This window comes from Anthonomus grandis, chromosome 1, assembly GCF_022605725.1.
Source record: "Anthonomus grandis grandis chromosome 1, icAntGran1.3, whole genome shotgun sequence".
Classification (NCBI taxonomy): Eukaryota; Metazoa; Arthropoda; class Insecta; order Coleoptera; family Curculionidae; genus Anthonomus; species Anthonomus grandis.
Window position 1 is genome coordinate 29,006,287 of NC_065546.1, and position 24,785 is coordinate 29,031,071.

The 24,785-nt window shown below is 33.2% G+C and overlaps 3 protein-coding genes across 21 annotated transcripts in view; 1 reads left to right on the plus strand and 2 right to left on the minus strand.

Moving 5' to 3' along the window:
• Window positions 1-18,129, plus strand: part of LOC126735170 (ankyrin repeat domain-containing protein 12-like) — a 122,965-nt gene extending 104,836 nt beyond the window's left edge. For all 5 annotated transcript variants that reach the window (XM_050439120.1, XM_050439127.1, XM_050439136.1 and 2 more), the window contains 4 exons: window positions 2,460-2,726; window positions 17,129-17,332; window positions 17,394-17,589; window positions 17,648-18,129. In XM_050439120.1, the coding sequence (XP_050295077.1) occupies window positions 2,460-2,726; window positions 17,129-17,332; window positions 17,394-17,589; window positions 17,648-17,883 (903 nt within the window). In that variant the 3' untranslated portion in view covers window positions 17,884-18,129. The remainder of the gene's footprint in view (window positions 1-2,459; window positions 2,727-17,128; window positions 17,333-17,393; window positions 17,590-17,647) is intronic.
• On the minus strand, window positions 18,121-23,869 carry LOC126735200 (alanine--glyoxylate aminotransferase 2, mitochondrial). Its single transcript, XM_050439155.1, has 8 exons — window positions 23,712-23,869; window positions 23,475-23,659; window positions 23,294-23,417; window positions 23,049-23,237; window positions 18,951-19,238; window positions 18,655-18,876; window positions 18,354-18,602; window positions 18,121-18,258 (listed from the first exon to the last, which is right to left on the minus strand). Exons 1-8 carry the CDS (start codon window positions 23,856-23,858, stop codon window positions 18,169-18,171), a joined length of 1,494 nt encoding a protein of 497 aa, XP_050295112.1. The 5' UTR covers window positions 23,859-23,869; the 3' UTR covers window positions 18,121-18,168.
• A 72-nt stretch (window positions 23,870-23,941) lies between these two features.
• Window positions 23,942-24,785, minus strand: part of LOC126735097 (obscurin-like) — a 168,588-nt gene continuing 167,744 nt past the window's right edge. For all 15 annotated transcript variants that reach the window (XM_050439044.1, XM_050439027.1, XM_050438999.1 and 12 more), the window contains 3 exons: window positions 24,549-24,774; window positions 24,392-24,497; window positions 23,942-24,335 (listed from right to left, as the gene is read on the minus strand). In XM_050439044.1, coding sequence (XP_050295001.1) covers window positions 24,213-24,335; window positions 24,392-24,497; window positions 24,549-24,774 — 455 coding nt within the window. In that variant the 3' untranslated portion in view covers window positions 23,942-24,212. The remainder of the gene's footprint in view (window positions 24,336-24,391; window positions 24,498-24,548; window positions 24,775-24,785) is intronic.

Here is a 24,785-nt window from a genome sequence, read left to right on the forward strand (position 1 = left end):
ATAGAATTATTATTAAGAAATATTCTACTTATCCCGCTACCAATCTTGCGGAGAAAAAGGGCTGGTCCCGCTACCTGGCAACCCTGGTTGCTTTTTATAACATTAGCTTTACGGATGTGTACTCGTCATAGGTAGAACATTGTGTCGCAAACATACGGTACCGAGCAAAAGTGGAGAAACAGTTTATTTAATAAATATAAAGCCAGAGTAATCGACTATTGCCAATAAACAAATACTCACATTATTTCTTTAGGTTCAAAGGAATGCAAAAACATATTTCGTATTTATAAATTCTTGCAACAAAAACAATCTATTTGCTTATCTTTATTTTATGAGGAGCAAAATTAGAGAAATATTTTTAAAGTTCTTAGTTTATGTTTGCTTATTGAAAGCAATACACAATAATATTTTGTTAATTAATAAAGAATAACCTGTAAATATGCCTCGAGGTATTACTTTGGCGTTATGTATAAAACAGTTGATAATATCAAAATATCAATCGGATGTTAAGCAAGCAATCATTGCTAAGCACTTAGGATTAAACCGCTCAGTCGTTTCCAAAACCATAAAGTTACACCGCATTAGGAACTCATTAATAAGTCCACCTAAAACTGGTAGGCCTAGAAAAACGACGCCTAGAGTTGACGAGAATATTGAATCCTTAGCTCTTAAAAATCCATTTAACATAGCAGTGGATATAAAATCTCAACTAGACGATGTAAATATTAGTGTCCATACAGTTCAAAGGCGTTTAAGGGACAGTGGCTTGCCGGCAAGAAAACCATCCAAGAAACCCTTCATTTCGAAGAAGAATCGAACCGCCCGACTTCAATTTGCACATGACCATTTTAAGCTGGTCAGAAGCAAGATGGAATACAGTATTATTTTCGGATGAAATTAAGTTTAATTTATTTTCTTCTGATGATGGTATTTTATGGGTCGTGGCGTCCTAAAAATAAAAGAGTTGATCCAAAGTATGCTTTGGGCACTATTAAGCATGGAGGGGGAAATGTGCAAGTGTGGGGTTGTTTCTCTGGTATGGAAATGGGCCCCATTGTCAAAATAGATGGGATTATGGATAGGTTTAAATATTTAGAAATATTAAATAAACTGATAATATGTTGCCATATGCAGAGGAAAACATGCCATTGCAATGGAGGTTTCAACACGACAATGGTCCGAAGCATACAGCTAAAATTTAAAAAAAAAATTTTGAGGACAAAAAAATTACTGTTGTTAAGTGGCCAGCTCAGAGTCGTGACCTTAATAAAGAATCTATGGGATTTAGTAGACAAAAAAATTCGTAAGGTACATCCCGAAAAAATTAAAAATGGAGACGAGTTGTTTAAAGCAGTTGAAGCTACATGGCATTCTGTACCCAAGGCGACCTTAGGGATTCTGATTGGATCTATGAAAAGGAGATGCCTTGCAGTTATTAAAAATAAGGGATATGCAACTAAATATTAATTTGTTGTTATTATATATTTTCTTTAAATATGTGTTTCTCTATTTTTGCTCCCTGTTTTTTTTACATTAATTTACATATGGTTTTATAATAAGTAGAATTATATTGTTTATGTTTTATTTTTATTATCTAGTTTGGTGTAGTATTATAGGATAAAAAAATTTTAGTTAACTTTAATAAAATAAATTTAAAAATAAAAAAAAAAAGTTTCTTTACTTTTGCTCGGTACTGTATATAGATGTTGTTAGCTTATTAAGCATTGTAGTTTGTATGATAATTTGAATGTAATTTAGCTAAAACTAAAGAAGGTAGGCAATACGTGCTATTTCAGTTTAATGTGACGGTCTTGGCCCAAACTTCTCTGAATCGATGTCTAACAGTTGTCTTTTTAAATACGTTAGGAACAATTCCACCTAAAAACATATTATTAACAATGACACAATGACTTTACGATTACACTAGCTTGATTGTTTGGCTGGTTATATTGCCATATACTGGACTATTATGGTTTTTTAAAAAACTTATAATAGTAGTCCTATGGTTGGCACCTTTAGTGTGACACTCAAATTACACATAACACTTCTTAAATCTTCTCCCGAATTTTGTTTCTTTTATTATTTTTTTGTTTATGCGTATTGGTGACTTCATTCATATATTACCATGTTTCTTTGATGTTATTTTTAGAATTATCTAATTTTGTTTATCATATTTTGCTTTTGTATTTTTTATGAATGATTGTACTTGATTTTTGTCAGTTTATATTTATTTTTTAAAACTTGAGTATTTTGTTGTGTTAACTTTAATTTATCCCTTATACATACTAAACTTCTCTTGTTATTTTACATTCTCTATGTAGCAACCTAACAAAACGGGATAACTTTCAACGCGCATGACGTCATAACTCATAAAGGCGCGAAATTCAAATTTTAACGTTAAATACTACACTACACCACTTCGATTTCTTTCATATACATATAAGTTGTTTTTTTTTCAGACGACTAGCAGTACGGAACCGGAATCGAGTGCGCCGACTAACACGTCGTCGACTCCCGCCCCAGCACCACCAACTCCCGCTCAGCCCAGCAACGAACTCCATCCGCGAAAACGCAAAATGAAACAGAATCGGGAACAGCAGCAGCAGCAGGCGCAGCAGCAACAGCAGGCGGACAACGCCGAGTCGTCGACGGAGTCGCGCGAGGTGCATCCCCACGAGCAACCCATAACGAATTGCTACAAGTTGTTCATGAATATTAGGAAACAGGTATGGAAATAAATTGGTTGGAGAGCAATTGCTTAATCAGAGGATTATTGAGGTTGAAAGGCGAATTATAGCTATTTTAGCATTGTAAAACTATGGATTATAGGCAGTGTCGGATTTTATAAAAATGCTGAACTAAATTTTCTTGTGTGTTACTAATATTACACATTAATTGACTTTACGCAATTTAAAAGGATTTCAGGTAATTGCATTCATTTATTGGTAGGAATGGTAGGAAAATAATTAAATATTTTAAATTATATTGCTGTAAAAAATTTCTTAATCAAGTTTATGAGTTTCTTGCTGCAAACTGGTGAATTAAGTACCCCAGCGTTCAAGTAAAGAATATTGAGGTGTCGGATGTTGTTTTGATCATATTAAATATTTTTAATGCTATTAACGATCAGAACACTAAGTTGACATGTCTGTTGGATGAAATTAAGGCTATTCGGACAGGCGGCCTTGGCTCAGTGGTATCTGAGCTTAGATCTGAGGTCCAAGACCTTAAGTATGAGTTGGATCAATTAAAATCTCAGGGGGTAAATAAGACTAACATGGCTGCTGAGCAGACCCCTTCAGAGATTTACGAGGAAATGCACGAAAGAGCTACCAGATCCAAGAATGTTATTTTTTATGATGTCCCTGAGAGTAATGCCGAAGAATCTAAAGTTCGTTTAGATCACAAGAAGAATATAACTGAGTGCTTTCTAAGACTAAATATTACCTGTCCAAGTTTTAAAGCCTATCGTCTAGGCAAATTAAACAAAGACAAATTGAGACAATTGAGAGTGGTTTTCCCTAATAGTGACCTGGCATCCTCTGTTTTAAAAAATCGTAAATCACTTGATAATTTACAAATTAAAATAAAAGCTGACCTAACACCTATTCAACGTAAGCAAATAAAAAATGCTTATGAAAACTTACTTTGGGCTCACTTACAGAACAGAACTTATGCATACAATATTTTAATGGTATTCCTAAGGTGGTCCAACAAAAGAGGAATAATGTTATTAAGCAAACTCCAAGAAACTAAATGTATACTTTCATAATGCGGGTGGTTTGCGAACTAAAATAGCTGATCTGAATGCTGTCAACAGTTGCATATATGATGTTGTAATTTTGGTGGAGTCTTGGCTCAATACAGATTTTCTGGACTCGGAGTTAAGGTTCACTGACTTCAATATTTTCCGTCAGGATCGAAGTTACACAAATACGGGGAGGCAAAGGGGTGGTGGCACTTTGATTGCTGTTCGTAAATGTTTTAAAGCCAGGTTATTACAGACCAGTGATTCAACCCTGGAACACATCTTTGTACTAATATTATGCAGTGGCAAGAATATCATGAATATAAGAGTCTATAACATCTGCAAATGTGGTATGTAGTTGTTGAAACTATCTTAATCTTAAGCAGGTGAATGGCTTGCCAAATTTGTTTGGTACATTTCTTGATTTGTTTTTCTCAAGTTTGTCAAATGTTGAAGTCATATATGCCACTGAAAATTTATCACCGGCATCAAACCACCATTCTGCTTATGAAATAAGTATTGTGATTTTAGTCTTAAGTATGATGTTTATTATTATGATTTTGTAAACTGTGATTTTGTTGTCATTAATTTACCTTGCTTAGATGAATTGGGATATTGCTTTTAATCAGAAGGATATTAATAAATGCATTGATATTTTTTACAATGCTCCCTATTTTGCTATTGAGATGTTTGTTCCAATTAAACATTTTAAATCATCTAATTTTCCCACTTGGTTTAGTAGAAAATTACAGAATCTTGTTATTCAATAAAGGTTGCTCATACAAAATTCAAAAATAGGAAGGATCCCATGGATTATATTAATTTTTCAAATTTGAGGAATAAATGTAAAACTCTTCGTGATGAAGGTTTTAGGTCATATATTGAAAGATTAAATACTGACATTTCTCACGATCATTCTTCATTTTAGAAACACATTAAAAGATTACGTAGGTCTGATTCATACCCCAATAGCATGCATATGGAAGTCGAGGTTGCTGGTAATGGTCATGATATTGTAAAATTATTTGCTAGGTATTTTGAAACTACATACAGGCAACCTGTCCGTAAGGCTCCTGACTATAAATTTGATTACAGTCTGGATTTAAATTGCATCCCTTTTTCTTTATTGGACATATTTGCTGAAATCTTACGCCTTCCTAACAAAAATTCTTTTGGCCCTGATGGTATTCCATCTGTTTTTCTTAAAAACTGTGTGTGCACTCTGAGTAAGCCTCTGCATTACCTTTTCAATCTTTGCTTGACATCAGGCAAATTTCCTGATTATTGGAAGGTAAGCTTTTTAACACCAATTCATAAAAATGGCGATAGAACTGATATTTGTAACTATAGAGGTGTGTGTATTCAGTCTGTAGTTCCTAAGCTGTTTGACAGGTTGTTTTCTGTGCGATTTTCGGGGCACTGTAGGCGATTGCTTAGTGACCATCAGCATGGTTTTTGTCAGGGTAGATCTACGGTGACTAACCTGTTGACTTACCAATATGATTTCATTGGTGCTTTTGAGAGGTCTGTACAGGTCGATAGTGTGTATACAGACTTTTCGAAGGCCTAGGGTTGGTCATGAACATCTGGTTCGGAAGTATGGGTCTTGGTAGGACTTTGGTCGAATTTTGTCACAGTTTTTTGACTGGTCGCACACAGTTGGTCAGGATAAGTAATTATATTTCTAATGGTATTGAAGTACCTTCAGGCGTGCCTCAAGGTTCGCATGTTGGACCGGTCTTTTTTAACTTGTTCATAAGAGATTTGAGTGATGTAATTGTTCATTCAAAACATCTTGCTTTTGCTGATGATTTTGAACTGTATAAAGCCATTGAGTCATATCTTGATGCTGAGCTTCTTCAATTGGATTTAAATAGTGTTGCTGAGTGGTGTAATAGCAATAGTCTGGAACTGAATGTAAAGAAGTGTGTATGTATTTCGTTTGGTCGTTCTAATAAAATTATTAATTATCAATACAGAATCAACAATAACGAACTCAAGTCAGTTGATACCGTTAAAGATTTAGGTGTTCTTTTCGATACTTAGCTAACTTTTTTGCCGCATATTTTGGATATTATTAACAGGAGTATGCGTAGTCTTGGTTTTATCATTAGAAATAGTTTACATCTTTCACCTTACTGTTTCAAATTACTTTAATACTCTTTGGTACGTTCCTTGCTTGAGTATGCGTCTGTAATTTGGTCCCCTTATTATGATTCTCTCATTGATTCTCAACGCCTTGAGGCTGTACAAAGAAGATTCTTAAGATATCTTGCTTATAGAGCTGAAGTTAATATTTTTCGTAATTATTACATCGACTATAATGCTGTCAGTGTCCAGTTTAATATCCCTAATCTTGAAGTCAGACGGCATTATTCTGATGCTTTAACGTTTTATAAGATCTTAAATGGTTTATATCATTGTCCTATTGTCTTGGAAGCAATTCCTTTTAACACCGATCAAAGAAGGATCAACTCTTCTATGTTTCGTTTACCCTTTCATTCGGCCAACTATGGGTTTTTTTCTCCACTGACTAGGACTTTGCGTTTCTTTAATGAAAATAGTCTGGATCCATTTTCCGGCGGCTTACGGTCATTCAAATCAAAAATAAATAATCTTACACTTTAACCTACGTTCCTTGGATAGTGTTAAGTTTTTAGCCCTGTTGATAATTGTTTTTTCAGAGGTTTTATTTTGGTATATTTTCTTTTTGTAATTCTAGTATTGCATTTATATATTTATATTGTTATATTATCTAGTATTTTGTATTATCTATTTTGTTTTTTGTAAACTGGCTCTGCCGTATATTAATAAATAAATAAAAAATAAATAAATATACAATATGCTATTTTCACATTTGGGAATACAATATTTTAATCCATTACATACCCACTTATTAACGGGTTGCCTTACCTCTTGTAATTATCCCAAGAGAAGACAATTTAAGCAATTATGACAAATGAAAATTTAATTAATCATAGCCCCATTTTCGAAACCAAGACAAACAAATTATTAAAAAGTGAATCAATTGGATGAAAGTAATGTTTTGGCATGCATAGCTAATTCCATCTACATCTTATACTAGTCATTGAGTCTGAAGTCGGGGTTAAGAAAAGCAAGCCGCATTTGATTCTAGAAACCCAAATTTCACCCTAACAACGAAATAATTGTTCAACAGTAATTGGTGTATTACTTAAAAACAATTGAACATTCATTAAATTGGGTCGATTTGTAATATGGAGCAATGAAGCCTGTTTGTCATCAGATAGAATTGCCACCAAGAAAATCCTCATATTACTATTGAACGTCAATGGCAAGGAAGGTTCGGGTTTATCGTTGCATGTTTCATTTTGAGTGGACAAATTAGTTTTTAGAATATTTTAAGGAGTGAGGTAACATCAAGTTGGTATATAACATTCCACAAAAAGTAATTCCCGAATTTGTAACCACCTTTTATTAGATTTCTGTGTTTTTTTAAAATTGACTGATGTGGAGAATCTTTAGTAGAGTGGCACATGTGCTAACGGCAGCTTATCAGTCTGGAGAATACTAATTGGGTTAGAATGAATTATTCTAGAGATGCTTACCTTTTAAATTGCGGGCGTCATCCAGTTTGGTGTGTTTGCTAAAGTGCAGCTGTAAGAACCTTTAACTGGAAAATTGGTTCTTACATAAACAAAAGGATGTAAAGAAATATAACACATAGTAAAACACACAATAAGCCTCAGTTAACAACACCATAGTATAAAAAAATCTGCGAATACTGGTCAGTGTTCGTTGTTTAACTTTTCACTTAAATAAAAACTATGCATTTTATAAAACATTGGAAACATCAATAATTCTATAGTATGCAACTACCCTTTGGTCAAGTCAAAGTCAGCAACCTACTGCACAGTACACTCTACAACATGTAGTAGTTAGTGAAATTAAAAGATAATAAATAAATTATTATTTCAGTAGATGTACAAATTACATTACATTAAAGAAGAATGATGATCCAAAATCCAAATAACGATGGCAAATTAGAAATTATAACATTGCTTACATATTCCTCTTACCTGGTAACTCATTATGCAGATTCAAAGGCAGCAGCTGACTAAGATCCAATCAATAACGTCATGAAGAGGCAAAAAAATTCCGATAAAGCTCTAATTTATTTTGGGAAATGGGAACAGCACCTGAAATGACTCGAAATGGTCTTGGGATGGCCCTTAAGACTTAACACTTCTCTTAAGACTCGGCTTAAGAACTGACTTAAGATCTAGCTTAAGACCCTGCATAAGATCCTAAAGTTAACAACGTTTCACTTCAAAATGGCGGCCTTAAAAACCATGACAAAACATTTTACAAAGAATAGGAAACAAGCTTACCTCAAGATGTTCGAGGATCTTTTATAAAGCGGATTAAAATAATCTTTCACATTACATGGCTAGTCTTGCCATGAAGTCATTAAAATTCATGTTGAATTTGATCCTCGAGAAATCGAACTTGTTAACTTGAAGACCACACCATTTAAAAAGAAAACCAAAAGGGAATCTGTGAATACTTCTTCGATAGATAATCTGACGCAGGCCCAGTTTTACAAGAATTATGAATACAACGTTGCCCCACTTAGATTTAAGTTGCAGCGACTACGGAAATCAATGGCTAATCCCAAAAGGAAAAGTATTCAAATTACAGGAAAAACACGCCATCTAGATATGTTAGTTATAAGTAGGCCGAACTTATGCTTACTTATAACACAGTTTACACTAGATGTCGCGATCAGCACTATTTTCATACAATATTAAATTATCACATTATAAAAGCAACCGAAAAAAAAATTAAAAACTTATAAAAATGTTGCTTTGACAAATTAAAAAAAAATATTTTTACAACAAGATGTTGCACCAAAACATAATGCCAATTCGGTCATTCCTAAGAGGTTCGTTTTCCCAAAAATGGATAGGAACCAATGGTCCCGTAAGGCAGTGGCGGCTCGTGGGAAAAAAGTAGGTGAAGATCTGCATGGCCCAGAAAACAGTATTATAGTTAGAGCTGACTTACCTAGTTTATATAAATCAAGTCGATCCTTCGGTCCTTTAGAGAAGCGAATCAGTTAATAATATCCTCGTAAAACGGATGTTGCATTTGCATAAGTTCTTTTAATAGTTCTTTACGTAGTGAAATAATAGCCAAACTGGAAAGTCTTTCTTGTGAAATAGTATTTCTTGTAAATGTTTTTAGCCTTTTTAAACATGAAAAACTTCTTTCTACGGACACGCTTGTCGATGGAATGGTGAAAATTAGACAAAATAAATTATAAGCTTCCGTAAAAATGTCTTTAATTGGTTTTAATTTTATTATTAGTTCTTACAAATTCACATTTTTATAATTTTTATCGGCATACAGAAGGCAAAGTTCATTTTTTAGTATTTGTTGTTTTCTGAACTTTGTGCCATAAAATTCCAGTAAATTTTGGAAAGCGTCCGAAGGAAATGTTAAACTGTACGTTTCAAACTTTGTTGAATCTGCTAAGCATACAAATTTTAATTTCTCACAATCTTAAAAAACGTACATCCATTTCTGATAAAACACGGTCATATATTTCAAAATATAAAGCTCTATATTGTTTGATAATTTCTATTTTGTTCAATCCAGCTTCACATCTTTTCAATGTATTTATGGTAGTCAGGCTGTTGGCTTTATCAAAAATTGTATTAAAAACTTCTTCATTTCTTTTATTGCTTAACAATTGACGCGTTTCTTTTATTTGATTTAAACAATTATTAATTTCCATGGATTTTTTTTGAAGAACATCATATAAAATATCTGTTAAATTGAAAATATCGCTAAACACTGTTGCTAAAAAACTCAAAGTCATTAAACTCTCTTAAAAAGCCTTTAGCCAACTGAACTGATTTACGATCTGACTCTTCAGAATTCATAATATTGTCAAAAGTCTGTTTCAGTTTTTGCCAGTCATCAATAATTACGTTGATTAATTTTGAATTAGAAGTCCATCGTGTCTCTGTAATTGTTGGCATACGTTTAGCTGATGTAGATGCCAGAGCGTATGATCGTTTTGGTGAACTATGGAAAAATGATGGAATTCCTGCAATAGTTGCAAAAAAAATGCAGCATTTTGAAATCTTCCTAAAGCTCTGTTGTAAAACAAGATTAAGTGGGTGTGCTAGACAATGCACAAAAATTGCTTGTGGGGCATGTTCTTTTATTTTTTGCTGAAGTCCATTCAAATGCCCTGACATCACACTCGCTCCATCATAACACTGTCCTATTAGCTTATCTTTGTATTCTAAAGGTTTTAAAACTGTTTCAGCCATAGTGAACAAATGATCAGCAGTTTTCCTAGCACTAACATCATAAAATCCGTAAAACCTTTCTACTAATATCCCTTGAGAATTAATAAATCTTAATATTATTGATGACTGTGAGGTCTGAGTTATGTCAGTAGTGTTATCAATTTGGAGGGAAAAAAATTTGTATCCCTAATTTCAGATCTAATGTAGTCACTAATGTAATTTGAAATACATTCAATTATCTCATTTTGAATTGTTTTTGACTCCCCACTAAAAACAATTTTAATTTTGTTGTAGTGGTTTTTGGTTTCGACAGGGCTTACATCCATTAACAAATTTAATAACTCTTTAAAATTTCCCCTGTTTATTGAGTCAATTTTCTCGTCATGTCCGCGAAACGGCAACTCTTGTTTACTGAGATACAAAACTGCGTCGATAACTGTTTTCATACAAATTCTATTTAATCTAACATTTTCATTAAATTTTAATTTATATAGTGGAGCATTTTCTTTTAAGGCATTGGCAATGGTGTTTTGATTATTTTCAAAGTTTCTGAACATTAATTGGCATTTTAAATGCTCTCGAGAATCTGCATGTTTATGCAAGGACCTATTAATATTATTAAAATCTGTAAAGCCATCCCTATTCCATACAGATTGTTTGTTTGAAAATAGTAAACAGGGCTAGCAATATAATCTTTGCAGCACCGTGCTGCTACACAGCCAATTAAATTCGGTAAACCAAGAAGGCTTAAAATTAATATAAGACTTGCCTCTTTTCTTTGCTTCCTTTTTTAATTCTATGCTTAGAATATTGGTTGGTCGACCATATAACAGCACATCCCTTTTATCTTCATCCATCCAATGCCTGAAGGGAGTTTCCAGTATGTTGCACACTACGTCATTGATCGGATTCATTTTTATTTAGTTTATTATAAATATTGTCTAAAAAAATCTTAAACACGAACCAATCTCCAAATTCAATCTCCACTACCGCAAAAAATCCAACACCCTACTAACTAATATCCAAAATCCGAAAAATCCCAAACTAACCACAAATAAACGCCCGACACCGCGAAAAAACAACAGGTAAATATCAAGCTGATTGATCTGCCCCCGTCTCAGTTTCTTATGGCCGATTATGCGATGCCGCGCGAGGCTGACGTCACGTTGCCATGAACGGTGAAGGCGATCGCGGATATAACACGGGATCTTTACTTGGACATAAATTAGTATATTGGGGTTTTGCGGGTTGCGGCGCGGAACTGATTAATAGAATTTATTGTTTATTGGCTAAACTGATATATTATTTAATAAAAACTAGTTATTTTGGTATTTTTTGATTTTCTTAGATCAAAAAAAATACTCATATGTTGTTTTTATTTATATTTTCTGGTGAAGCTCACCTTCACCTACTTCACCTGACGAGCCGCCCCTGCCGCAAGGTGGCCAGCTAGATCTTCCGATGTTTCCATTTTTGGCTTTTTTGTGGGGCTAGCTAAAAAATAAAGTTTATATGGTGTGGCATATAAATTCTGAACAATTTCTGTAATCAATAATAACAGTAGCTATACAGAATTTGAGTGAGCGTTCCATTTTACTCTGAAATGCGATGAAACGCATTACGAGATTATGTCAATTTGTATAAGAGAAAATGGGAACAATTTTGATGAAATATTTGGACACAATTTTTAAAAAGGAAAAAACAAATAATAATTAATTAAAAATACAACAAATAATTATAGTAACTTTTTGTAAAATTGACAATTATATAATTTGTCATTCTGTCATGTCCATAAAAACAATACGGCATTGTTTCCATAAAGATGCTTGACCATGGCCTACTATTAAACTTAAAATTAGAGGTTAATTTTTTAAATTATCTCTTTATTAGTTATTTTTGGAAATTAAATTTTAGAATTTTTTTTTATTTAAAGCTATACAGGGTATTCCATTAAAGAAAGTATAAGTTTATTTTTTTTATCTCAAAATCCTAAATCATTACAATAAAATCGGAATATTAATCATGTTCTACGAAAAAACCTAACCTATATCAAAACCATTTTTTTAATATGTTAAATAATAACGGAGATACATGGAGTGTCCTAAAATCCAAAATTTTCAAAATTTCTCTGGAAATTAAAAATTATGTCAAATTTTTAACACAGGCCTATTTTGAAAAGTAGCACATTAATGCTAAAACCGCATGGCTCTACTTTCTATAAGAACCGAGATAACCTACAAAGTGTAGTTTAATTGTCTCCATAACCATGAGAGATAAAAAGTTGATTAGATGGAAGATAGAATTTATCGGATTTGGGTGGTCAATAACGTGCCGCTGTAAAAACTAAAAAAATTACAAATACAAAATCGTTTATTTGTCAAAAGAAATAAAAAAGAATACATTTTATGAAAAAAGAAGCATGACAAAAAGGACAGTTCATCGATTATAAAAAAAAACCGCTTCACATGCTCCTTATATTAAGGAAAGCATATGCGAACTATCCTATACATAAGAAACAAAACAGATAAATGATTCTAAATAGAAACTAACCTAAAAAAAAGAATCACTGCATGGCAGATGCAAGCATTTAGTCTATAAAAGAATTTAAAACGACTACACAAAATATAATGTCAAGTTATGAAAAAAAAAAACAAAAAATTAGCAATTAGAGAGGCAGAAGCGTGGGGCGACAGTAAGGGTAGCCTGGCCGCGGGAAAAGCGAAGAAAAAAAAGATTATTATAATATAATATGACGCTCAAGTCAGCATGTCGTGTTATTGATGACATGTATGATTTACTAAGCCTGAGAACCTTGTTCATAGAGTAACTTTAATCTGACATTCTTTGAGAAAGCCTTCTTGCTACGTGTTTTGATCTGTTCCGGCAGTTGGTTCCACAATTACGCAGCAACAAAAGAGAATGAGCGTTGAAATGATGCCGTATGACGCTGAGGGATTAAAAATTTGTGACTAAACCTAGTGTTGCGAATATGACTGGCAGGTCTTAAAATATTTCTTAAATAGGGAGGCTTATTATTATTTATAATGCGGTAAATAAAATTATACATATGAGGTTTTCTCCGGTTTTCCATATTTTAAATATTTGCTCTATTCATATGTAGTGTAATGTGTTCTCTAAAATTTATAGTAAAAGAAAGTCTTAGACAGGTATTTTGAACCTTTTGTATCATTCTTTTTACGTGTGACAGCAAATAATTCTTGTATATACACAATAAGTGTCAGTAATAGGCAGCTTTTAATTTTATTTTAATATAAGGCTCAAAAATAAGGGCATTATCTATAATAATACCGAGATTTTTTTGCTTGGTTAACAACTGGGAATTTATTATCTGAAATGCTAATAGTTAAATTATGTTCAATATCTCTTCTGATGTTTTTACTTCCAAGCACTGTAACTTGCGTTTTCGCGAAATTTAATTTAAGATTGTGGTCTTTTGCGAAGATTTCAATGCTTTTTAGATCGGATATGAGGGAGTTTTATGTCGTTTCAATATTTTCCTTATTTATTGGTATATAGATTTGCGAATCGTCAGCATATTGTTGTAAGGTGGCATGTTTGACTACCTTATACATATCCGCAACATAAATTGAGAATAATAAAGGTGAAATGACTGAGCCTGTGGCATCCCGCAAGAGATCGCCTGAAATTCTGATGCCCGCACCTCCGGGAATGGCCACTTGACACTCTCGACTGTTAAAATAATTTTTGAAAAAATTGTACAGTGTTCGCTGAGAGGCCAAAATAATGCAATTTCGCTACTAACAAGTCGTGATTTACCGTGTCAAAGGCCTTACTACAGTCGAGTAGAGCCATGCAGATGTCAGATTTCTGTTCCTCACTGGAGCGAACATCATTTAATATTTGTATAAGACAAGTACTTGTGCTGTACCCCAAGCGAAATCTTAAAAAATAATAATTTTTGAAAAAAAAAGTTGCCGAGTTGCCTGCCGAGTTTATTACAAAAAAATTTTGAAAATAAATGACACTTTCTCGTAGCCATTTTTCCGTCTATAAGATACTGTTATTAAATTTTAGATCTAACGTTTCGTCTTCAGGCCACTATCATCAATTTTTTGTACAAATACGGACCTGGTTTTTCTATATCAAATATTAAAAGTGCTTTTAATTCTGAATTCAAATGTTTGTTTTAGACCTTTTTTAAGCATTATTAAATATCTTTGATGCCTCAAACGAAAGTAGGCTTTGGAAATAAAATGTCATAGAGATGTTTGAGATTTGACATTAAGCTATGAATTATTTCATTGTACAGGGTGTCCCATTTTGGGTACTTTTGCGGGGTATCTCCGTTATTTTTAACGTTAGCGTGATGCGGTTTTCGCGACAGTGTGCTACTTTTCCGTGAAAATAACGATGCCGTTAACAAAAATTCCAAAGCCCTCTTAGTTTTTAAGATATAGGCCATTTTTGAAAATTCGACATTTTGGGGCCCCCCTTGTATCTCGGTTATTCTTTAACTTATCGAATATGTAAAAAAACAGTTTTATAGATTTTTTTCCGTAGAATGCAGTGGGGTAGATTTTTTTTTTATATTTACGGTTTTTGAGTTATAAGCCAAACAATGTTTTTTTTAATGGAACACCCTGTATATATATGCACTAATAAATTTGTCTTCTTTTTACCTTTTCAAAAATATATAATGGTATGCACTTTTTTTTTAAGAAACATACAAATAAATGGCAATTTTCTAAAATTAAGGACATAAATTTATTAGTCGGCCATGAATAACAATAACAAAGATAAAACTTAGACAAATCACTAACAAAGAATTGGATTCATTGCAAATACATTGGATGCATAATAAAAATATACCTATTGAGACAAAAGCATATTATTAAAAAAAATACACTACAACAGTATAGCTCCAATTTTTACAAGATAAGCTTGTTTTGTAGCATAAAGCAACAAAACAAAAAACTCCACTGTATTTAACAAAAAGAAAAAAAAAATAAAGGTAATGTTCAAAATGATGACCATTCTCTCGAGTGCAAAATTGGCACATTTTTGTGATTCTTTCAATGGCATTAAATAGAACCATTGGTCTCCTTCGCAAATTTTGAAAGGTTAAGTTAATTGCCTCTCGAAGTTCGGCAATTCCATCATAACATGTTTTATACACTTCATTTTGTAGATACCCCCATAAAAAAAATCCAAAATTGAAAGATCTGGAGATCGTGGGGGCCATCTTACAGGTCCATTAGTACCTATCCATCTTTGCGGAAAATTATTCTCAAGAAATTCCCTTACTAGCCTTGAATTATGACTAGGAGCACCATCTTGTTGTAAGTAAATTGCATTATATTGTGCTAGCGGAATATTTTCTAGCAGTTCAGAAATAACTTCCTCAAGGATCTCTAGGTATCTACGTGATGTAAGACCTCCTTCAAAAATCTGATAAATTATTTTTCTGCCCAAAGTAAAACAAGACACTCCAACTCCAAAACGTCCCTGTTGTGCCCTTTCGAACAATAAATACTGATTTTCTGTTTTCCAATTCCTGGTATTGTGACGATTCAAAATGCCCGCACTTGAAAAAAAACATTCATCTGACCAAATAACAAGTCTGCCGAACAAATCATTAGCTTCGATTTGTTGTAGATACCACCGGCAAAACAGTGCTCGGCGCTCAGCATCGCCAGGATGCAACTGTTGCACAATACTAAATTTATACGGATGATACTTGTATTTTTTTAGGATCCTGTGAGCATTAGTTTTTGACACACCAATATCTTTCTCAATTTTTCTGCATGAGGACGAAGGTGTTGCTTCAATATATCCCAAAACATCTATTTCTTTTCTTTCCCTATTCTCCTTGTTATAGGTTTTCGGACGCGGGCGAACAAAGGTTCCGTGTTCAACTAAATTTGCTTTTAAGCGAGCAAATGTCTCAATAAAGGGTTGTCGCCTCTCTGGATATCTAACAAACACAAACTTATAATCGTAATTTAAATTTTAGTACCCATTATCGCTACTTACCTTTGAAAATATAACGCCGAAGCTTCTTCAGAATTTTCGTTACTTTGTATAAAACATACCAACATATCATATTTTTCTTCATTTTCATACGCTGCCATTTTTCAAAGAATTTATTAAATAAAGAAAAAAACAAATACTTACAATACAAATATTTGACTTAAGAAACCGTAAAATATAAATATTTGACATTTAGTTGACTTTTGTTTTGTTATCTACAAGTCATGGCCTACTAATAAATTTATGTCCTTAATTTTAGAAAATTGTCATTTATTTGTATGTTTCTTAAAAAAAGTGCATACCATTATATATTTTTGAAAAGGTAAAAAGAAGACAAATTTATTAGTGCATATATATACAGGGTGTTCCATTAAAAAAAAACACAAGTTTGGCTTATAACTCAAAAACAGTAAATATTTAAAAAAAAAATCTACGCCACTGCATTCTACGGAAAAAAATCTATAAAACTGTTTTTTTACATATTCGATAAGTTAAAGAATAACCGAAATACAAGGGGAGTTCACGAAAAAGTAGCACACTGTCGCGAAAACCGCATCACGCTAACATTAAAAATAACGGAGATACCCCGCAAAAGTACCCAAAATGGGACACCCTGTACACTTTGTAAATATTTTTACTATTTTGTAAAAATATTTTCGAATGAAGAAAAATTTGATATGCTAGCTTGTTACATTTTAATTTATCGACATTTTTATAACGCGGAGCAGATGTATTTGAATACTTTTAATAATATCTTTAGTCTGAAAATTTGGTATATCTCTTATGTAAGATCAATGTTGGAGTATGATGTGTGGTCACCATACTTATTACAACTACGAATCATGTGAATGAACTAGAAAATGTTAAGCGTAAATTCTTAAAGTTTCTTTCATATAAATGTGACGGAGTGCGGTGACAGATTTTGGTCTTCCACACCAAGAAAGGTTTTTCAACATTGTTGTCAAATATTATGGGCATATTTTAGAAAAGATATTCATTGATATTTCTAAAAGAATTAAATTTATTATTAAATATATATATTAAATTTACTTTTACGTATTTTTAGATCGAAAAACGCCGTAAAGGTTTATTCCTAGTACAGCCGAAACCCCCACAGGGTTTCAAGGATTACTTGATGAACCGATGCACATATGTCTTAGCTAATACTTCTCCCACCACCCCGACAATCAATTACCCGGTCACCTTACCGTCGCAGATGAAGGATTTGTTTGGCGAACAGGAAAAGGAACGCTATAGATTGAAAATGCAGGTAATAAGAATTATTTACTTACTCTATGAATGTATGAGTTAATTCTTAATTCTTCTGGCAGCATGTAATAGAAAAGGAAAAACTGGTGCTCTCAGTCGAACAAGAAATATTGAGAGTCCACGGTAGAGCTGCCAGAGCTTTGGCTAATCAGGCTCTTCCCTTTTCTGTGTGCTCGATACTGAGAGACGAGGAAGTTTATAATCTCATTACACCTGAACAGGAGGAAAAGGATAGAAATGCCCGATCCAGATACAACGGTGGGAAAAATCTATTAAAATTAATCTTTTTATGATATTCTGAATTTAATTCGCCCAGGTCGTCTATTTTTAAGTTGGCTCCAAGACGTGGACGATAAATGGGAGCGCATAAAGGAGCACATGCTACTCCGACATCACCACGAGGCCGAGTCGCTACACGCGGTCCAAAAGATGAACTGGGAGTGGAAACTGAAGGAGATGAGCCTGTGCGACAGGAAATCCACCCCGAAGATTGATGAATTTCATGTGCCCGAGGTGCATGTTAGTGATGATTTTGATCTCTTACCTGCCTAAGGTATTTTTAAGATATTTATTGGAGTTCTATTAAAGAAAAAGATGAGAGATTTTGCTCCTACCTAACAATCATTAATTTCCTGAAGAGAGAATACAGTTATGTTAGGATACTGTGATTAATAACACGATTTGTAATAAAGTCTTTTTTTTTAATTTTTTTATTTAAAAAAAGAGTCTACATAAAATGTATATCAGGAATTCAATAATTTAAATGTTAAGAACAAAAATATATGGATATATAATGTACCTTTAACACATTTATTTTTTTACCCATTTTAAAATTAGCTAAATAGTTTTTAAGGTCTGTCGTAAGACTTCCACTGTAAAATCGGCGTCTTCTTTGGTGATGCACATTGGAGGTTTTATCCGGAACACCTTTAAAACATGGAGTAAAGAAAAGAGAATATGGTTAATGATAAAATTAAGGAACAGAGTTTCAACAGTTAGAAAAATCGCAACACAAAACTTACATTTCCATTTATGCCTCCTTTACCAACAATCAAGCCATAATCCAAACAACCTTCCCACACCTTCATAATCTTTTCAGAGCTTAAAGGTTCTTTAGTGACCCTGTCCGATACAAATTCCACCCCAATCATCAACCCTTTACCACGCACATCCCCGATATATAGACTTTCTTCCTTCAGCTTTTTCAATTCCAACAGCAAATAACTGCCCAAGTTATGTGCGTTTTCTTGTAGATTTTCATCCTCGATTATCTACAAACAAATTATTGGTGATTGGACATAAACCGCTTTCAAAATTAATTACGTCTAACACAGTCGATCCGACCACGCATGAAACAGGATTTCCACCAAAAGTGTTAAAATGGGTGGCTTTCGTTAAACTCTGAGCGATTTCCGGTGAAGTGGCCACAGCTGCTAAAGGAAACCCGTTTCCTATGCCTTTGGCCATGGTGACTATATCCGGTTCTATCCCGTGAGATTGAAAACCCCAGAAATGCTCGCCAGTTCTACCAAAACCAGTTTGAACCTGCAAGAAATCTTGTAACATCTTCCAAGTGTTAAGAAATAAGAGTTCAACTGCTATAAAGACAATTACTTTACCTCGTCTGCCACAAACAGTCCTCCCATAGAGTTCACCTTCTCTTTTACACCTTTAATATAATTTTTAGGAAACTGAACAGTTCCGCCCACCCCCTGAATACTTTCAGCAAAAAAAGCTGCGATACCGGTTTTGGGCGCTTCATAAGTGATATCATTTTCGAATTGCTTCAAGTAGTTTATTCCAGCTTCACACTCGTTGGTACAGTCGCAGCTTCGGTCCGCTTGCACGGGGCTATCTCTGCAACAATTTCCTCCCCATAAACCTTTATACACGTCAGGATTCATAGTCTAAAAATAGTAATAGTTGCCATTTTTAACTGTTCAATTTTTCTGACATTAGTGGCATTATTTTAATAGTCATCCATGTACAGAGTGGTCCAGATTTTAACGTAAGAGAGTCACGTGTGTCAGTCAACTGTGGCTGTAATTGATAACGCCCCCTACCACTAAAGACCAGTTAAAAACGCACCAATAATTTTCTCAATGAAAGCGGAAATGCAAAATGGTTACGGCTTAGAGGAATTTGGTATGATAAATCTATGTTAAAGCCACAATTATATAATATAATAAAGCTTCCCAAATCTAAGTATAAATGTTATGAATTAATTGTCATGACGTGTTACGATTACTACCGTATTATCCAGATCTAAAACCAGTTAGTTAGTTTGGGCTGAAGTAAAGGGATATGTGGCAAACAAAAACGTAAACTTTAAGAAATTTACTATTTTGCTCAAAGTCTGAATCACTTCAGAAAGTGATGCAAATTTTTATCAAAATATTGAATTGCCTGGAATAGAGGAATCTTAAAGTAGGAGGATTATGGATCCTAAAACTTAACCATCGAAGAGAACGAAACCTACTTTCCTCAATTTGTAAATTGTTAAATGTATTTCGTTTTTATAACCGGTTTAAGAAAAAATCGTTTTTTCCTGACGCCTAGAAAAGTTCAGCTTATTGACATTATAAAACCTTTGTATTTTATTTACCCCAATAGATAGACCTCCTTTTATTTTTACTTGAAGAAGCCAAATATTAAGCGACCGCAAAAAAATATATTGAACTCTGCCGCCGTCAGAGGCGTGCCGTTAAAATAAAGCGGGTGGGTAATATAATAAGATAATCTTAATATTTTCTATTTAGTTTTTTTTATAAAAATAGTTTTACTAAAAAAATTAACTTCAACTGCTTTGATCTGAATGAATTATTATCATTTCTAAATCTGTTTTTATGGTTGGATTTATTGCTTATGGTTTTGACGTTATACAATGTTTTAAGTTAGGGAGACCAAAAATCAGATATTTTTAAGAAAGAGATCCTTCTCCGGACATAAAGTTTAATTTAATATACAATGTGGTTTAAAAATTCACATAATATACAAGATGTCTCAGAGTTTTGCACTTTTATTTTATTTATAACTTATAAGGCTGTTCATATTAAATTGCCTACTTTTTCGCTACTAGTAGTACCTTTCACGAGATGACCTGCTTGGAACTCAAACTAAAACTCTCTGAGACACCTTGTATTAATATAAAATACTTACATATATACCTACCAATATTTCATATTCTAAAAGACTCTTTTCAGAAGATTGAGAAATATCTTTAGCAGACAAAAGTCACGCATTTTGAAGAAATCCTTCTGTACTGCCAGCATAAAGTATAATGATTCGTTTGTCTCTTGAGCATAGAGTATTCAAAACACAATACGTGCTTTTGTGAATACGTCCCAATATATGTTTCATAATACCTAATCATCATAATAATCCAACCCAAGCCAATAATATTTGATTACGTCATGCGTAAAACCACGTTTCATCTAAATATATTATTATGTCTATTCATAATTCACGATATAACTTAATCCTACGCCACTGTTTGAAATAATCTAAATATTAAAATATTAGAGTCAATTTTTTTACGGCGGCATGGGCATTGATCTGCTATTGAGGACCGATGCCGACGCACACCTGCATCGAGCGGTCTCTCTTTGCAAATCCGCCGCGGCAGAGTATGCTGCCGGTGTACCGCGATCTCAAGATAATTCTGGAAAAAAAAGTAGGTTTAAAACTGGCCTCGGTCTCTAGAAGCTCGGGAGCCACAATGCACTTTTGCTCTTTTGCTTGCGCACGCGTGAACAAGAACAGGCTGATTTTATATAGTTTATTCTGAGTGTCTGCCGAGGAGAAAATCGTATTTTTCGATTTAAAGAAGTTTTATTGCAAGTATTGGAAATTACTCAAATGACTCAATGACTCAAACTTGCCTTAAAACTGGTTGTAGTATTGGGGAATCTCCCTAATTTTCCATTAAAATAAAAACTAACCAAGTTTTTTTACAAAATATTTTTTTTCATAAAAATAATGGACTTTCCCCAATTCTTCAATAAATTTCAAGACATTTTTGTTAAACAGCCTATAGTCTCAAATAATTAGCAAACCTTCTAATCGAAAAATCAATATCGCAGTGTTCCGGAGTTCTCTTAAGTAGGAATCTTACTATTCGCTTACCATTATGGTAAATCAAAACATGCCTCTTATAGTTTGAGTATTTTGAGAATGGTTTAGAACATTCCCTGCAAAATGCCAAAACACCAAATACTTTTTTAGGTGCAATTTCAGTAGTTTTATCTAAAAAGTAAAAAATACATTAATAACCTACTCTATATACAGGGTGTTTTTTAGATATTGCGACAAAATTCAGGAACGTGTTCTTTGGACAAAAATTCGTAAAAAAGTTCCTATAAACATAGGTCCTAAACCTTTTAAATTTTGAAGTACAAAGTTTTAACAAAAAAATGAATTTTTTTCAATAACTTAAATACCCCTGTAGATATTTGTCCAAAGATTGGTATGCAGGGTCTGTGTATCCAGAGCCATTTACCAACATACTTTTAACATTTTTATGTTCTCCAGTGGCGTGTGTGCGGGTTTTTCGCTGAATACTTTTATAAAGAAAAATGGTACGCCACTGGTTTTACTTGTATTAAAAAATATTTTTAAATTCCCCGTTTTATTTGCAACATTTTTGTTCCCTTGTACTTTGTCCGTTAGATGCACGGTTTTCGCACAAAAAATTAAAAAATATTTTTCTACTTTGACTGATCGCTATAATTTAATGTAAATTTATTTTTTTTTGTTTAGGATTTATGTTTATAGGAACTTTTTTACGAATTTTTGTTCAAAGAACACGTTCCTGAATTTTGTCGCAATATCTAAAAAACACCCTGTATACCAGACTAGTGATGTAAAATAATCAAATAACTACAAAGTAATCATTGCTAGTGAAGAATTTAAAAAATGAGTCCCGATTTATGAAATGTAATGTTAATTTGTGTTACTTCTTTACATCAGTAATAACTCAGAATGTATAGGTAAAAATAAAATAAACTTTAGTAAGTTTGAACGATGAACCGCCTCGCCTGAAACTGACTTCCAAGTAACATTAAATAGAAATAAAATTAACGAAACATTTCTACTTACCAGGATGAAATTTTTTTACATGAGCTCGCAAATTAGAATTTTTGGAATAATGTTTATTGCAAACATTGCAAAATGTTTTAGTCTCCATTCTAAACACGTTATTCGACTTTAATACTTTAATCTTTGTATCACTTGCAAAAACGAATAATTAATATACATAAACGAAACGTAAACAATTAACATTAAACAACCGCAATACACAAAAGACAAACTGAGGTTGGGCTCGTGTACGTGCTACGTATGCGCAAGCAAAAGAGCAAAAGTGCATTGTGGCTCCTGAGCTTCTTGTGCCTCGGTCTATCGGTCTTTCGTCGTCATGCTTTCATCGTTTTTATCGTCATTCAAGTGAGAATAAAAGGACTATACTATAGTTATTTTTAAATATTACAAACTTTAATAATATTTAAAAAAACTATTACTAACTCGTAAATTTCACGGCTAAAATATGCCTAGTGTCAACTCAGTAAAAACATGGGAATTTACAATTTTGTATTAATTTTATCGTTTTCTGTCCCTGTTTCACATTGACTCTTTCGTCTGCGCCTCTCATCGGCCACTTAAATATGGTTGAGTTGTACTATAAACTAAACTAACTACCCTATGCTGCAGATTCCTTTTACCCGTAAAAATCCTGGATTTTGTACAACGGGATATCGATAATGACCAGAACAAGTGAGCGCCATAGTCTGATAAGTCATCCCGTGGTAACAATTCTTTAGGGACATGATTTCTTGTTTTTTCGTGTGGCATCTGGCCATCAGGATCGCCAAGTCGTTTGCCTCCGAGCCGCTGTTAACAAAATAAATAACCTAACGTGAAAATATTGGTTAAAAAAATATCATATGATCAATCATTTAAATCACACCTTTAAATTGTTTGGTAGTTTAGCAGCAAGTTTTTCCGAATATTGGTGAATTTGTGGGTGAAGATAAACGTTTGAGCAGTGAACAAGTGTTTTCATTTGCTCGTTTACTGCTTCAGTAATTCTCCTAAAATGTGTGTTTTTTTTAATGTTAATTTAATGTATAATTTTTTTGTTGACTCACGGATGTGAATGACCCACGGAGACTGTACAAATTCCACCGAACATATCCAAGTATCTTTTTCCTTCTAAATCGAACAGCCATTGTTTATAGCCCTGGTGAATGGCCAATGGTTTACCGTAATACGTGGTGATTATTGGGTTTATATGAGTTTTCCTAATTGATTTAATTTTTTCTAAAGAAGGGCCCTGACAAATGAATTTATTTGAATTCGTATTAATTACTTACAAGGGCACTTACTTGATATTTTTCTGGTGTAAACTCACATTTAGGCAGTTTAGGAAACGAACTGTACCTTCTGAAAATGAACATTTTGTTTTTTGATAAAGTGACCGAGATATACTGATAACCTAAAAAAAGTGCGACTGCTTGACCCCTGATTAACATATAATGAGAATAGGTCAATAAGTGTTTATTTGGTTTTTAAATAAACTCATTATATCCAAACTATACGAATACTAAAACAAAAATTCATATTTTCAATTTCTTTATTGAAATAAAATTTCTGTTTAAACGATAATATGTATACAACAATAAATATAATGGAACGAAGAGCGTGACGCTCAATCGCAAAAAAACAAATAATTGTTAAAATAAAAACATAATGGTGAGGATCACAATCATATTTCATTCTTTACTTGATCCTTGTATCGAACATTAACAAGCAATAAACTGGTAAATGTACAAAAAAAACCTTGTTACTTTAGAATAAAAACGATAATACTCTTAACTAATATTTAACTAAGGTAGACTCAGCAGCTCTTCTGTGATGCTGTGGGACCTAAATAGAGCTTTGCCTCCCATTTGGCTTGTGGATGACTGAGCTAATTCCTCCCGCTCCCCATGATATTCCTCAGAATATTCCTAATAAGAAGAGTATTACATTTTAATTATTTTTTTCAATAATGTTTCTTACTCACTTTTATTCTATGCCCCAAAAACACGTTTCTCTCGCGCTTCTTGATCATATAATCTGTCGGAAGTAACCATCGGTTTTCGTGACATTCATCTGGGGTGGGTCGATGGCTACAAGTAAATTTTTAATAACAAACTCTTTTAGCAAAAAGAATTACTTACTTTGGTTGTCTCTTGAATAACAACATAATAAACCTGGTGGCCTCCTGGGACACTTCTTGGTACAAGTGCTCAAACCGGTACCTCACAAATAAGATGTTTTGTCTGGTTTCTTGTTCGTCGGTACCTCTGAAGGGCACAGTACCTGAGAGCATCACGTATGTTAACACGCCTACTGACCAAATGTCAGTTTGGGGGAAGGCTGGTTCTTCTGCCAAAACTTCCGGTGCTGAAAAATAA

Bases quoted from the DNA above. Each gene is read 5' to 3' on its own strand.
- LOC126735200 (XM_050439155.1), bottom strand. From the start codon at position 23,858: ATGTTAATCAGGGGTCAAGCAGTCGCACTTTTTTTAGGTTATCAGTAT. The intron at 23,418-23,474 runs GTGAGTCAACAA...CACACATTTTAG, and splicing joins TCCGTGGGTCATTCACATCC to GAGAATTACTGAAGCAGTAA. The intron at 23,238-23,293 runs GTGTGATTTAAA...TTTTCACGTTAG, and splicing joins AACTACCAAACAATTTAAAG to GTTATTTATTTTGTTAACAG.